Genomic DNA, 15,905 nt, shown 5'->3' with positions numbered 1-15,905 from the left:
TACCATCATGAAGAATGATGCCACAATATAAACAAAAGCTACATGACTTCAGTTATTGGCTTAGCTATTGGTTTCATTCTAAGGGGGACCAATATATACCAGCCAAGGAGGAGATGATCAACAATCATGGCTGCTTTGCTAGGAATGGCCTGCATCTCTCTTCCCATAGCTTCTGTATACTGACCAGAACCTTTTCCTCTTCCATAGTGCCTTTTTTAGGTAAGGGCACTCTTCCTAAATTACGTACATGTTAGAAGCTTAAACAAAAACTAGCACTCCTTAAAGGTATTCTTAATTCTTCAAAGTATAGATATCTGCATAGTTACTGAAACATGGTTTTAGAACAGTGGTAGCATTCCCACAATACAAGGTTGAAGTGCCTACCACACCTTCAAACCCAATGCGAATATAACAGTGTTACTGGAGGGGGGCATGTCTGTATTCCTAAGAAGCCTTCTCACCTCTAGACTCATAAGACAGAACAGATCTTAAACTACTCCACAGACTTTTCACAATAAACAGATCTCCCTACCATATCACAGCCAACTACTGTACTCCCCCCCCCCATGTCACCTGCAGCCCATGAAGCAAATCTAAACAAACTGACATCCTCCCTATCAAGCATAAGACTATTCACTTTGGAGACTACACCACTTCAAATATATATGCACAAATATTTCCCGACTTCATTAATGCTAGTTCCCTAGATCAACCGGTTCAAGTCACAATGTTACAATGGGGGGGGGGTCAACAATATTGGACCTGGTTCTCATCAATATTACCACACTGTATTCACCATCTACATTTACCACGTCATTGGTCAAATTTGCCCCCCTTTCATTAACACACAGTATGAGGGTAAAACATGTCCTACCAGAAAGCCCTTCTTTCTTTAGAGACTACTCTAAGGCAATCCTAATCTAGCTAACTCATGACTTGATGACATTTAAGGTCCTTCCTCATCTCAATAATCCCCTCTGGCATGTTGCTACATTTTTGGATAATTAATACACCCACCTCAAAGCATGCATTGAGGAAGCTATCCCCATAAGACCTAGATACAATGCCAAATTCAGGAACAACTCCCTAAGGTGGAACCCTGGTATTTTATTTATTTTTATTTTATTTTACATTTGTTTACCGGGATAGTCCGACTGGACATAGGTCCATTTAAAGTGGAGGCCCGGGGAGAAAAACTCCGTAAAAGTAACAAAACAGTTTACACATCTAATACAAGTCACAATTAAAATATCATAGACAAAAGCACTTTTTATACAAAAAGAAACAATTCTTGGTTAATATGCATATAGAAAATACATTTGGAGGTTTGCAGTAGGGATTCCCGAGTTTATTAAGAGCAATAGAAATACCTTAGGGTAGTCAGTTTGTTGTTAAATGAGGTAAGGGTTTTATGTGATGCATGGACATAGCCAGGAATTCATTAGGTGCACTTTTGAGAGAGTTTTTAAGCAGAGTAGTTAATGGAGCAGAGGTCAGAGTAGGGAGAAGACTGTTCCAGATTTTGGCTATATTGTGGGAGAACAGAGCTTTCCCTGCAGAGTTATTGGCTTTGGAGATACAGAGGAGAGATTTTTCAGAAGAGCAGAGGGGGCGACTTGACTTGTACTGTATTAGAAGTTGGTTTAGGAATGGGGGTTTGTTGGGATGATTTACAATACTGTGGGCAAGTATTAATTGGTGGTATTTGATTAGTTGTGGAAGTTCTACCCATTTAAGTTCCTGTAATGCCTAACAGTGATGGGTTTTGAAGCTGGAGTTACTAGCAAATTTGGCGATTTTATTATAATATGATTCGAGTAGTTCAAGGTCTTGTTTTCTTGTGTGGGGAAGGATTGGGGCAGCGTACATAAGGGTGGACAGCAGGTGTGTCTGGGCTAGTGTAATTCGTGCTTTGTCAGATAGGAATTTTTTGTGTCTGTATAGTGTACCCATTTTTTGTGGACCTTTTTGATTGTTTGTGACATGTGGACATCAAACAGTAGTTTATCTTCAATTTCTACACCAAGGAGTTTGGTGTGGTCAGTGGGGGAGATCTTAGTACCATTTTTGGATGTGATTATAAAAGGTTGATGGGTGGATTTAGTTTTGCTGGGAGTGAGTATGAGTAATTTGGTCTTGTTGGGATTGAGGATGAGATGGATTTGTGTAATCCAGTTTTCCACTGAGGTAAAGGATTCCTGGGTAAGTTTTTGCAGGGCTATAAATGATGGTGCAGAGCAGAAGAGTGTTGAGTCATCTGCATATTGTATAACTGTGGCATGTCGGGTGGATGTATGAAGGCTGTTAGTAAATATGGAGAAGAGTAGAGGGCCCAATATTGAACCTTGTGAGACTCCTACAGTGGATGGAAGTAAAGGAGATTGTTTGTTTTGCCATTGGACAGATTGTTGTCTGCCTGATAGGTAGCTTTTAAACCAGGCTATATTGGAGGGGGTGAAGGACAGGGAGGTCATGGAGTCTAGTAGTATGGTATGTGACACCATGTCAAAAGCCTTAGATAGGTCTAAAAATATTGCAGATATGAAGTTGTTGTTATTTCTGTGTACATTAACTGTATTAGTAAAAGAGAGGAGAGCAGTAGTTGTACTATGGTGCTGCCGGAAGCCGTGCTGTGTGGGTGAGAGGAGATTGTTACTGTTCAGGAATTGCATGACTTGAGAGTGAATACACCTTTCAAGTATTTTTGATAAGGGGGGTAGGATGGCTATGGGACAGTAGTTAGAGAATTCATAAGAGTTTCCTCCTTTGTGAAGAGGGATAACATATGATACTTTCCATAGCTGTGGGATGTAGGATTCCTGAATGGAGCGGTTTATAAGGATGGAAACAGGGTAAGCTAGGGAATCGGTTGCTAGTTTTAGAAAATTGGCTGGTAAGTTGTCTACAGCAAGGGTAGTTGGTTTAAGTTTTTGTAGCAGTTTTTTAATTTTAGTGGTTGGGACAGAATGGAGTATCAGCAGGAACCATTCAGTTTTTAGTGAGGTTGTGCACAGAAAAAGTTCCTTAGGTAAGTTGCACAATTTGCAACCTCTGTGGAAAAATTTGTGAACTAATGGAAAAAGTCAACTTTCTACTTTTATTCCTTAGGTTTTCTGTTTATTTTCTTTTGTGAGGGAGGGACTATTTTGCTATAATGTTGTGGGAATAAGTATATATGCTTACACTGGGGTGGCTGTATTTGGTTTAGTTCATAAAAAAGAGAATAAACAAACTATACAATAAGACACTTATAGCCCATAAAAACGAACAATACCCCATCATCTAGAGAAGAACTAGAAAAGATCAACAAACAACTCAGTAACAAAATCAAGTCCTCCAAAAGTAAGTCTAAACTGAGAATTAATAGCTCTTCTAAGGACAATCACAAAGTCTTGTTCAATTATGTCAGAAACCTTAGAGGTAATGCCCAGCAATGCTCAAAGCTAATACATAACATCACTTTACTTGTTGCCAAGGACATAATCACACATGTTAGTACACAAATTCAGTTCTAAAATTACTCCCCTATCTCCCCACAAACTTTCCCTAACTTATTAGTACACCCACACATCCTATGATCACCTGAGAGCAGGTCCTGAATGCCCTCTTCAAGGTAAAAAACATCACTTGCTCCATGGGTCCTCATACTGTGCCAAGCTGCCTTCTTGTCAGCACCAGACAAAATGTCTGGTAGAATCACTTCGTCTTCTTCTTTGGCTGCTCCCGTCAGGGATTGCCACAGTAGATCAACTGTTTCCATTTCTTCCTGTCCTCTGCATCTTGCTCTGTCACATCAACCACCTGCATATCCTCTCTCACAAAAAGGCAGGAGTCAGAGCTTGACGTGGCAGAGTTGAAGATGTTAAGATTTGCACTGGGTGTGATGAGGATGGACGGGATTAGGAATAAGTATGTTAGAGGGTCAGCCCAGGTTGGAAGTTTTGGAAACAAAGCCAGAGAGGCAAGATTACGTTGGTTTGGACATGTGCTGAAGAGGGATGCAGAGTATATTGGGAAAACAATGCTAAGGATGAAGCTGCCAGGTAAGAGGAAAAGAGGAAGGCCTAAGATAAGGTTTATGGATGTGGTGAGAGAGGACATGCAGGTAGTTGGTGTGACAGAGCAAGATGCAGAGGACAGTTAAGAAATGGAAACAGTTGATCCGCTGTGGTGACCCCTAATGGGAGCAGCCGAAAAAAGAAGAAGAATCAAAAAACAAGGAAAACACAAATAGCCCATTAACATTGGTTAGATTTTTAACCCTAATGCTGATGTTAAGTTAGATAAGATTTGGGTTAGGGAAAAAAAACAGTTAAGTATGAAACAACAAAGTGCCACTTTACAAACTTGCCTAATGAAACAACATGGCCATGTTCGGTGCAATAACAATTCCCAGCTAAGGTTCCAAACTAACACAGATGCACCAGTATTTAGATCATTTCCCAGAGGCTGGTACGCATGGTTTCATACACACAGCCTCGATCCCGCTTACTATATACTCCAAATGTGACCTAGAGCTAGTGAGAATAAGTTAATCTTTTACGGAGGAAGGATGTCTGTGAGGAAACAGAAGGTAAGAGTATGCCACAAATAGTAGCCATAATGAAGATTAAAAATGTTTGCACAAAATTTGGTAGAGAAAGTTATAAAGACAAAAAGGAAAGGTGAGTTAGAGCCTTCAACTTTTACATTAACAAATCAAATATATCAGTGTTGACTGCAGATTTTTGCCCTCGTTACTTTAATATGCCCAGCTGTTAGAAGTACTTACTATTTCTGCGTATGGCCTCATGTTTTCTTTGGCCCGTAAGATCACACTGTCCAAGGCTGTAATTATCCAAGGTAAGGCAGGTGTTGCTTTCAGGAGAGGCTGTTCAGATACCACAGTGTTGTCTGGGGCAGCAAATCTTTCTGATACATCTACACAAATTGGAAGTTGTGAAATAAAAATTAGCTTTTATTTATCAAAACATAAAACTAAGATGTAAGTAGCCAAATAACATTTTTTCACATAAAAATGATTATGCATTTTCCTTCTAGTAATGCTTCATAAAAACAGAAGACCAAACTCAATACATGTGTAAATGAAAACATAACTCTACAGAAAATCTGAGCAGTGCTGCAGTTCCTAACTGTATTAGGAAGTGTATTCCACAAACTTGGGATATGCTGAATAACACAAAGATCAATCCTTATGACTTATCTTGAAAATGTACCCTCTGCATCTAAATGCATGAGCTGGGTGAATCAAACACATACAAGTAAATCAGAAACTCAGAGATCATCGAAAGCTCTAAGCTTAGGTATGAGTCACATTCCCAGTCATTTACAAAGCTTTTAACCTATTTCACTCTCTATCTTAGGCCACAACCATTTGTTTTTATTGGAGTGGTATTAATCTAACTACTAAATCTCAAGTTCCTTTATTAGTTGCCTTGTCTTTCATTTCCTTGTCTTTCATTGGCACAACTTGTGAGAGGTGCAACTATTTGCCCAGTTTGGAGGCTAACCTCTCACTTACAGCACTTCATTACTATTAAACTGTTGTCACCTAAGAATGCACTCATTTAAGCCAAAGTTTTTAAGAAATCCTTAAATAAGCCTCCACGACCAACATAAACAAACCTCAGTCAACATTTCATCTTCACTCACACCAACCCTGTCTTCAAGCCTATACGTGTAATGAGTCCTGATACTGGAGTCACATATGATAAGGCATTAATAATAGGTGACACTACAGTAATGCATGCTGATGTTCCACTTTCCAGGTAATGTAGGGATAGGGACATGTTCAGCTGTTTCTCTTGTACCAGTATTCATGATGTGGTCAGAGCCTTTTGGTCATTTCACCTAAAGTAAAAGTATGACCTGGAACATAAGCAAAGAGAAAGGGATAGGGGAATGTTATGTGAAAGATCTGTCTGGTGGAGTTTTCTGCTGAGTCTAGAACAGAAGCTGCTGCTAAAAAAGTGATAATTAGTAGGGCATATAAAATGCTGCATGATAACTAAAAGAATCAACAAGAGGAGGTTAGAAAAGATTGTGAACAGAGACTTAAAAAACAATTTACAAGAGAACAATGGGAGGACATATGTATGTCTCCCAAGTATACAGCAAGTCCAGAAGGTTAAGGATCTTTGCTTGGAAGTGTTTGCATAGGTATTGTTATGTCCCAAGTAGACTTCAACAATGTTTTCCTCAAGTAGGTAGCAAATATTGTAGATGTGATGGGGAAGATAGAGGTAACTAGGAACACATGCTTTGAGTGTAATGAGTTGGCATATTTTAAAAAATCCCTACAGAGTACTCTGTCAGAAATATTGGGTGAGCAAATGGCTGTAACTAAGGAAATTATTTTATTTATTTATTTATTTATTTAATTAATTTTTGCTGTTTGCTTTTTTTTTTTTTTTGAGCTAGGACACCTGAACTGAATTGCCTAGACATAGTAAGGCCTTATTAAGTTTAATTCTGTTGGCTGCCAAAAAAAACAATTACTAAAAAATGGAAATCAATGGCTAAACCAACTGTATCTGAAGTACTGAATATTATAAAAGAGATAAAAGAATTGAAACAGGGACCTTTAGGAAAGGGAAGGAGCAAATTACATAGAAATAAATGGAAATTGTGGGAACAATGCATGCAGAGTAATGTTCAGGAGAAGAAAGAGTGGCTATTAACGGAAGGCAGGAATTCAGCATTTTATGCAACATTGAACTGACGATAGTTACAAAGAAAGAAAAAATATGTATAACATATGTAACTGAAACAAATGTCATAATATGGTTTGTTTTCTGTTAATGTGTGTTTGTCTGTCTTAAGCGATAATTTAATAATGGTGTTTAAAAAAAACTTTCTGCCCCCAGTGCTTTGTTTTTGGCAAAGTTCATCTACTGCACATTCCAGTTCAGCAAATTCTGATCTGGCCTGCATTAAGGAGGCTCTGCTCAGTGCAATGAGCCTGAATAATAAACTGCTTAATATAAAGGCTTTCCTAACATTCAAGCAAATTCATATATGGGTAGTTACACAAACTTTGTTTAATTGTCCCGATAACACTCATTTGAGTATCAAGGTACTGTGTCTATCACTCTTTCAGACCGTCTGGAAGCATCTGTTTTTATTCATTCTTATATGAAAGCAGCTCTAACACTTCAAGTTTGAATTCCTAAAGGTCATTTACCACATCATTGCTAATAGCAGAAGCCATTCAGTGTCAACTGACTGACACATTACGTACATGGATAAGTTGGATTTCATGTCTGTTAATCTCAATGCCGTAATTTTGGATGACTTCAGTTATCTATCTATCATCAAGGAGTGTTACACAGCTAACAATAAACATGCTCAGCATTTTCTAGATTTCCTTAACACCAGCTCCCCTGGATTAAGCCGTCCCAAGTTCCCACCAAAGAATCATACTTGAATATTACAATGCACATCAACAAATCAACAAAAGTTATACATTTCTTGATCAAATCTGACCACCAAACTGTCATTATTTCTCTCAGAATTAATACTGACCAACCCATAAATTCTAATATAATCAAAGACTACTCCAAAGCCAACTTTATATGCCAGTCTGAAGGCCTAAAGAAATTCAAAGGTGCCTTTCTCTCTGCTGACACAGTCTCTTAAGCCACCACATTTATCCAGGATTTTTACAACCATCTCAACCAATGTACTGATAACTCTGTACTTTACCAGGCTTAAATATGGTAGGAAATTCAAAGGCAGACAACTATGGCAGAATCCCCAGATAAATAATCTTTGTAACAGTCGAAAAAAGAATAAAGTATTCTACCAACAATTGAAAAGAAGCTTATATAAGAAGGTCTGCAGGGTTCTCAAATGCTCCATTAGAAAATGTAAGGATGAATACGAACTGAAGGTAGCTAATTCTTTAAAGGATAATCTTAAGACCTTTTTCAACTACACTAGGAATGTTAGTTGTAGTACCCAATACTGCTTTGAAATTGCACACTGCCCCTTTTCTGGTATTGAAGCCATAACTAATTTCCTAGCTGACAAACTTAGTTCAATATTTCCAGGCCACTCACCCTATGTTCACCCCCTTGAATATCTAAACTGTACTTTATCCAGTATTAAAATTAACCAAATCCTGGAACATATTAACACACTGAAACCAACAGTTCCATGGATCCATGCAAGATATCAGGTTGCCTTGTCATTAGCACAGAGTAGTTTATTACAAAACACCTTTTTAAGTCTTTTAATCTCAGCCTCTCGACATGGTTATGTGCCTGAGTTATGGAAAACAATGGTTCTGGTGCCTCTGCATAGATACGGCACTGCAACTGACTCTGGAAATTATTGTCCCATCAGCCTCGCTTGTATTACTTGTAAACTATTGGAGCAAAATTGGTAATTTACAAACTCCTGACCCTAGTCAGTTCTGTTTTGTGATGAAAGGTCTTGCCTGCTTAATCTGCTTGACTCTTCTGAGGGTGTGACTGATGGCACTGACAGAAGTCATTCAGTCTATAACATTTAATCCCTACACATGCATTATTGATAAGCTTACTGGCTTAAATGTTAATCTTCACATCACTCAGTGGATTGCAAATTGGCTCTTTTACTAAACAAACAAAATGATATTTAGTTATAGCATATCCTCTAATAGACTAGTTACTAGTAGAGTGCCTCAGGGCTCTGTATGAGGTCCCTTGCTCTTCAGAATCTATTTCTTTGATGTGAAGGCAGAAGTACAAGATTTACTGATGACCAAGTTTGCAGATGACTGCAAACTGGGTTCCATGATTGACTCTTATATTCTCAAAGAGGATCTGGACAGCATTAATGCTTGGTGCTCCGACCATGTCCTTAGACTTAACGTAAACACTGATTATCACATCGTCATACAGGACCCCCTACTAAAAGTTGTTACTTTCATTAAACATCTAGGTACATTCATTGATAAAAAATTTTACTTAAATCATGAAGTATCAGTTTTACAAAGGATTTTTTAACAGTGCCCAGTCAATTATCAAAGGAATATTCTCTAGACCGATAAATGTCATTGTCTCCCTGTATTCTCCCTTATTATTTATTTGCTTTTGTTGACCAGGAAAGTCCACTGGGCTAAGGCCTGGGGAGAAAAGCTCTGTAACAAAAACAAGATAAGAGACATTTGTTAAACAAGTGTATACAAAGTGTAGCTTATTTACAAAGAGTAACAAACAGTAGAAACATTTGGAACATTGTACAATTATATGGGTGGAAGTTATGAAAGAAACTTTGATTCATGGCAAGGTATCAGAATATGAAGAGTATAACAAAAAAGACATAAGTTATACACATACGCAATTGTATAGCACATATACCATATACATGAATCAAGTGGGGATAACTACACAAGTTTTCATATACCATGTGAGGCAGAATGAGGTAGAAGATGCTTTTCATGGGTGGCACTTAAGATGGGAGAATAATGATGAGCATGGGACAGAAGGGGGTCAATCGGGACATCAGGTTATAGAGGAATTGGAGATAGTGCATAGGCAGAGCCATTGAGAAGAAAGTTATTGATGTAGACACTTTTTGAATAAGGGGGCACTGTTTATGGACTGGAGAAGAGGTGGAAGAGCATTCCTGAGTTTAGCAACAGTGAAAGAGTAGAAATATTGCCCTGCAGGTAGTTTTGGCCAGTTTGGATAAGAGATTGATTTTCAGATCTGAGGTGCCGGTTTGGATGACAGAGAGTCAGAAGGGAGGACAGGGCTGGGCATTTGAGAGTTTTGTAGATAACTTTGCATGCTGCAGCTAGATGCATGTATGTGAGGTGTTGTGGGAGTTGTAGCCATTTCAGGGATTGTAACAAACAGCAGTGATGGGAAGAATATTTTGCACTAGTCACAAACTTAGCAATTTTGTTATAGCAGGTGTCAACCTTAGTTTTTAAGCAGGAATGGATATTTGTTAGAATGGGGGCACCACAGAGGACAAAGAGTACGAGAAAAGTTCTTGCAAGTGTTTTTCTAGTAGAGTAGTTTAAGAAGTGTTTATGTCCATAAAGGGTGCCGAGTTTTTGGTGAGTTTTTTTAATGTTATTGTGGATGTGGATGTCGAATGTTAAGTTATCGTCTAAAGTGACACCGAGTAGCTTGGTATGGGGGACTACATCTCTGGCGGTTTTATTAGAAGAGTAAATAATAAATTCTGATTTGTTAAGAGTGGTGGGTTTTTTTTGGCTTAAAGAGCAGGAGTTTGGTTTTATTAGGGTTAAGGGTGAGGTGATTATTGGTCATCCAGATTTCAGTAGCAGAAAAAGCATTTTGGGTCATGGTCAGAAGTTCTTTTTCTGAGGTGCCGGAGCAGATAATAGTAGAATCGTCTGCATATTGAACTACAGATCCATGAGTAAGAGCAGAGTGAAAGTCATTAATAAATATACCGAAAAGAAGAGGTCCTAAGATGGACCCTTGGGGTACTCCTGTGGAAGTAGTGAGGAAAACTGAGAGGGAGAGTAGCCATTTGGTAGATTGTTGTCTGTTTGAAAGATAGTTGGTAAACCAGTCAAGAAGGGGAGTGGACATGTCTAGGTGTTAGAGCTTAGAAAGGAGGAGAGAATGGGAGATGATGTCAAAGGCCTTAGAGAGATCAAGGAAAAGTCCAGAGACAAGTTTCCCATCATTCCAATTGTGGCTAACAGTGTTCAAGAAGGCTAGGAGAGCACTTATAGTGCTGTGTCCAGGTTGAAAGCCATGCTGAGTGGTGGAAAGGAGTTGGTTTTGGAGTAGATGATTCATAAGTTGAATATGAATACATTTTTCTATTATTTTAGAGTTGGGGGATAGTATGGCAATAGGGCGGAAAGTAGACATTTCTGTAATGTTGCCGCCTTTGTGTAGGGGAATGATATATGCTTTTTTCCAAATGTAGGGTATGTAGGATTCTTGGATAGATCTGTTTATAACAATACTGATCGGATAGCTGATAGATCTGGCTGAAATTTGTAGGCATTCAGGGGGTAAGTTGTCTGGGGAAGTACTACCATGTTTGAGTTTGAGTAGGAGCTTAATAATAGTGGATGTAGGAACAGGAGAGAAAGAAAAAGGCTGGGAAGAAGAGTTAGATGAGGAGTAGAGAGTTGGTCTTGAGTTGTTATTATGACTAGTTTGAGGAAAGGTGACAACAAGTTTGGATATAGTCTCTATAAATTAGGAAATGAAAAGTGAAGCTATTTCAGCTAGGATTTGATCAAGGATTGCTTTTGGTGCCAGGGTTTAGCAGAGTGGAGACCGAGTTCCAGAATCTTTTTGGGTTGTGGTTACAGTCAATTTGGAGACAGAGGTAGTATTGTTTTTTTATCTTTAATGACTAGACATTTTACTTGATTGTGGAACTGTTAGAATAGTTGGAGTTTGATGGGGTTTCTACTTTTCTGCCACTTCTTCCATGTACTGCCTCTGGTAGTCATAAGTTGTTTGGTTTCTCTAGAAAGCTAGACTGCATGATTTGTTTTTATTCTCTTGTTTTGGAGGATGCCATTCTGTTGAGTATACTTAGGAATGTTGTATTGAAATTCAACAGCTTCATCAAGGAGTAAAGATTTTAGAATGCTCCAATTAATTTTATTCAGTGTTTCATTGACGTATGTTGGGTCGAAGTTAGTTAGCTTTCTAGATGGTTTGTATTGGTGATGGTGTAAAGCTGTGGAGGCATTGAATGTTATATAGGCAGGCTGATGGTCATTAATATTGCAGGGCAAAGTTCCTGCTGAGGAAATTTTGTTGGGGTCAGATACAATCTAGTCGAGTGTGGAACCACTGTTGTTATTTCTAGGCTGGGTTACACTAGTAATGAGTTGAGTGAAGTTATAGAGATTGATGAATACATTTGGAGAGGGAGTTTATGATCTAGCCAGTTTAAGTTAATGTCACCTAGAAGTATTGTTTCATTATGGATATTATTAGAGGTCCAGGCTAAGATTTCTTCTAATATAGGAACATTATTTCCTGGTGGGATTCATACGACTACCAAGCAGAGACTTTTGACTCCGTTAATTTTTAGATGTGCTATGATGTGTTCAGCTGCAGAGAATTGTGGAATAGAGTTTGAGTAGGGGATGATGATAAAAAAGTTAGGGTAGATAAGTGCGACTCCTCCCCCTTTCTTGTGGGGTCTGTCTCACCTTAAACAGGAGAAACCTGGAGGGAAGAATTCGGTATCTTTTTTATATGGTTTTAACCATGTCTCGGTTACAATTATATCTGGTCTAGAATGGGATATCCAGGCATGGAATTCTGGGATTTTGTTTCTAATATTTTGTATGTTAATGGCGGTGAGTTTTAGGGATTTGTGAGATTTTGGGGGGAGAGGCAGATGGAGTAGGTCCGGGGTTGGGGTGGATGTCCCCACATTGGCATAGAGTGGTGGTACTTTCTGAATGTAGTGTTGGTAGCAGTTTGTGCTTAGAGTAGTACAATGTTGTGAAGAGAGTTGTGTATAGAATGTTCTGTGTCTGTGAAAACATTGTAGGTTTGAGGAATAGCAGTGTATTAGTGGAGTAGAGACCAAAATACATGCTGGAGTAGCACGGATAGAGGTGGTTATAAGATGTGTGTGTGTTTGTGTGTGTGTGTGTGTGTGTGTGTGTGTGTGTGTGTGTGTGTGTGTGTGTGTAGGATGAAGTGGTGTGAGGTGAAAAAGGAGTGAAAGGGATAGAGAAAAAAGAAAAAGTACTGTAGTTGTAGTTAATAGTGACATTGTAGGTATGAGATAAGTGAAAAGGTATCACAGGAGGAAAGGATAGCTATTGTAGAAAGTAGGACTAATTAGTTAAGGATGATTGTAGCAGAGTTGGTTAGGGAGCTGGTTAATAGCATATATTGATGTAGATGAGTTGAGTTTACTGATTGGAGCTTGTGTTGATTGGTGGGATGATTATGGGTGGGGTATGGTTATAAATGTAATTAATATGGGGTGGGTGGGAATGGGGGGTGGTTGAAAATAGGGGTATGGTAGAGGAATGTAGTGGGACGGCTCAGTCGACCTGTACAGCACTGTGAGGTTAAAAAAGAAAGACAATCAGTAAAGTAGGTTGTGTTTGAGATTAGAGCTCAAACAGGGAAAGATGAGTGTTTTTATTGTTTTTCTTTTTATAAATGTTAGCAGGAAAGAGCCAGATAGTCAAGAAGAATAGGTATAGAATTTAAGATAAATTATTTAATGACTAAGATGTCCTATATGGGGGAATACAGTATTGAGAATAAGAGTGGGGGGCACAGTGGCTAGAAATGGGAGAATAGTATTGTCAGGGGTGGTACACTTAACTTTGTACAGAGGCAATCAGATACAGGGAGTAGGAAGTGTTAGGATGACAGGCACGGAAAAACAGAGCCGTGTAGACTGGAGGATGCTTGGGAGACAGGAAGGCGATGTACAAAGGGGAACCAGAGTTACAGACTGAGATACAGAGACTATTAACACACAAGGCCAAAGCTAGTACACATACATTTCCTGCTGGAGGACAGGCAACAGGCCAGAGGGTCCAGTCTTCCACCAAATGGCTAGGGGTTCTCGGGGACCAGACTTTGCTTGGGAATTCACTGTATCCTCCGGTGTGTGGGAAGAGCACAATTATAGAAGTATCTATTAATAACAGTAAAGAAAGTGAATGTTAACAGAGAAAGAGAAAGAAAATAAAATAAAAACAGTAACGCTAATATTAATTATGACAATTCTGATAATAGATAATATTACGTAAATGCTGAAAATAGAGTCAAACTGGACAGATGAATAGACTAAGGGAAGTAGCTGATAAGCTGTAAAATATTAACAAGACTTAATACATTCATGACTTAAGTAGCACCCCAGCAGATACAAATAGGTAGTAGAATAGGTTACCAATAGCTTGCTATGAAACAGAGGTATCACATTTACTTAATGCAGACCAAACACTGCTTTATTACATTTGTTAAGACATAGCAGTGAGGAGCTCCGACACCACACCGAGAAAGCACCATCTTACTATTTGAGTTTAAAATTTTTACACTAATCACTGAATATAAAATGTAATTTGCTATGTATCTTTCCAAAAAAAAGTAAGCCATCCTGAAAAGCCTTAACATTTTCTAACCAAAAGAATCAAAGAGCTGGGGTCCCTTAGTTACTCAATCAGATCGAAAGCCTTCTTACTTTTTTCCATTTCATACAGATTTCTGCATGGAGATCTCTGCCTTACATAAAAGGTTATAAAAGACCCTGTCTAACTACACCATCTCCACATTAAAAACACTGGTAATGTTAAGAATGCTTGCTGCAAACTTCCCAACTTACACTGTAGCATAAATAGAACGTCTTACCAAAAGGACTCCTCCCTGTTTGAAAAAAATATCCTTTGATTGTGAAACAGTGCAACACTTTGGCATCCTTTAAATTAAGTCCTGACAATTGGAAGGAATCACATGAATTTAATGGTAGGACTATCAGTATAGCTCGTACCTAAAGGGGGTAAATTTATCAGCTTTACTCCCTAGGGTGCATGGTCAGGCTCTAGAGTGTTATTCAGACCATCTGCTTAGTACTAGTCTATGAACCACATTCTAGACTCATCTACCTGAACCAAGTACTTCATACTCGGACATTCCTGGTGACAGCAGTCATTTCTTGCCAAAATCATCATTATCATCATTATTTTCTAAGTCACTTATCTTGGTGAAGGTCACAGTGCCAGAAAACTGAGCAGGTCATGTCAGACTTCCTTACTCCACAAAGGGCCTCCTCAATCTCACCCTATAGAATTTCCAGACATTCCTAGCAGAGTTGAGATGCATAACCTCTCTGTATCCTGGGCCTGTCTTCAGGACTCCGATTATTCAGCCATGCTACCACACCCAGTAGACATCCTCAAAAGGTGTGGAAACCACCTTAGATGATCCCTATCAACATGGAGAGCAATGACTGTATTCCAAGATCCTTCTGGACTGCTGAGAATGTGTGGCTGTCTTATAAAAGAATTAGAAGTTATGTACCTACCATAACGTTCCATGTTAGTTGTCTTCTTTCTTGCTGGATGGGTTCGAGCCATCCTCGGCCCGACTGCACTTGCTTTAGCTTGAGAACTCCTTTTACCAGCTCGAGGCAACCCTATATCCCATGATGCAAGGCGGAACTACCTCAGATCTCGTTTGGTAGCTAACCTACCCTGCTAAGGACTAACCTAACATAATTAGGAAAACCAAGTTCATAATAAGAGTCCTCATATGAAGGCTCAGGAGGAAACAACCTGATAGGAACTCTTCAAGATCTGTCCAGGCCAGGAAGGAGGGAGGGAAAGAAGGCAGAGAAGACAACTAACATGGAACGTTATGGTAGGTACATAACTTCTAAATGTTAAGTTGTCAATCTCGCCTTCATTCTTGCTGGATGGGACCGCGTCCCTAGCACCTGTATCCCGGTGGCTCAATGGAACAGACTCTTGAGAACTGTGGAACCAAAACTGGCCCTGTCTCTGGAGGCCAAGTCTAACTTGTAATGAGAGACAAAGGTATGAGGCGTGGCCCAAGTAGCTGCTGCACAAATGGTATCAATGGGTAGTCTATCCTGAAAGGCTGCAGAAGTGAATAGACTCCTGGTTGAGTGTGCTTTCGGTTTAGAAGGTAGCTGCTTGCCTCTGAGAGAGTACACATAGGAAATGGTGGAAGTCAACCATCTGGATAAGGTCACTTTAGAAACTGGAAGACCTATCCTGTTTTCTGCATAGGAGACAAATAATTGGTCCGATTTCTTGAATTGTTTAGTTCTATGCAAATAGTACCTGAGCTGACGATGGACATCCAAAAAATGAAGCTTTTGTTCAGCTCTGTCAGAATAGTTTGGGAAAAAGACTGGTAGATCTATGGATTGGTTAATATTGGTTTGAGACACAACTTTGGGGAGAA

General features: G+C 39.1%; 1 protein-coding gene across 1 annotated transcript in view; it reads right to left on the bottom strand.

Moving 5' to 3' along the window:
• Positions 1 to 15,905, bottom strand: part of MIA3 (MIA SH3 domain ER export factor 3) — a 1,691,550-nt gene that overhangs the window by 1,059,716 nt on the left and 615,929 nt on the right. Inside the window, exon 5 of the mRNA XM_044060179.1 lies at positions 4,772 to 4,920. Within this exon, the coding sequence (XP_043916114.1) occupies positions 4,772 to 4,920 (149 nt within the window). The remainder of the gene's footprint in view (positions 1 to 4,771; positions 4,921 to 15,905) is intronic.

This window comes from Protopterus annectens, chromosome 1.part2, assembly GCF_019279795.1.
Source record: "Protopterus annectens isolate FY-2018-M chromosome 1.part2, PAN1.0, whole genome shotgun sequence".
NCBI classification, from domain to species: domain Eukaryota; kingdom Metazoa; phylum Chordata; order Ceratodontiformes; family Protopteridae; genus Protopterus; species Protopterus annectens.
The sequence above is the reverse complement of the archived record's forward strand: the minus strand, read 5'-3'. Positions and strand labels throughout refer to the sequence as shown.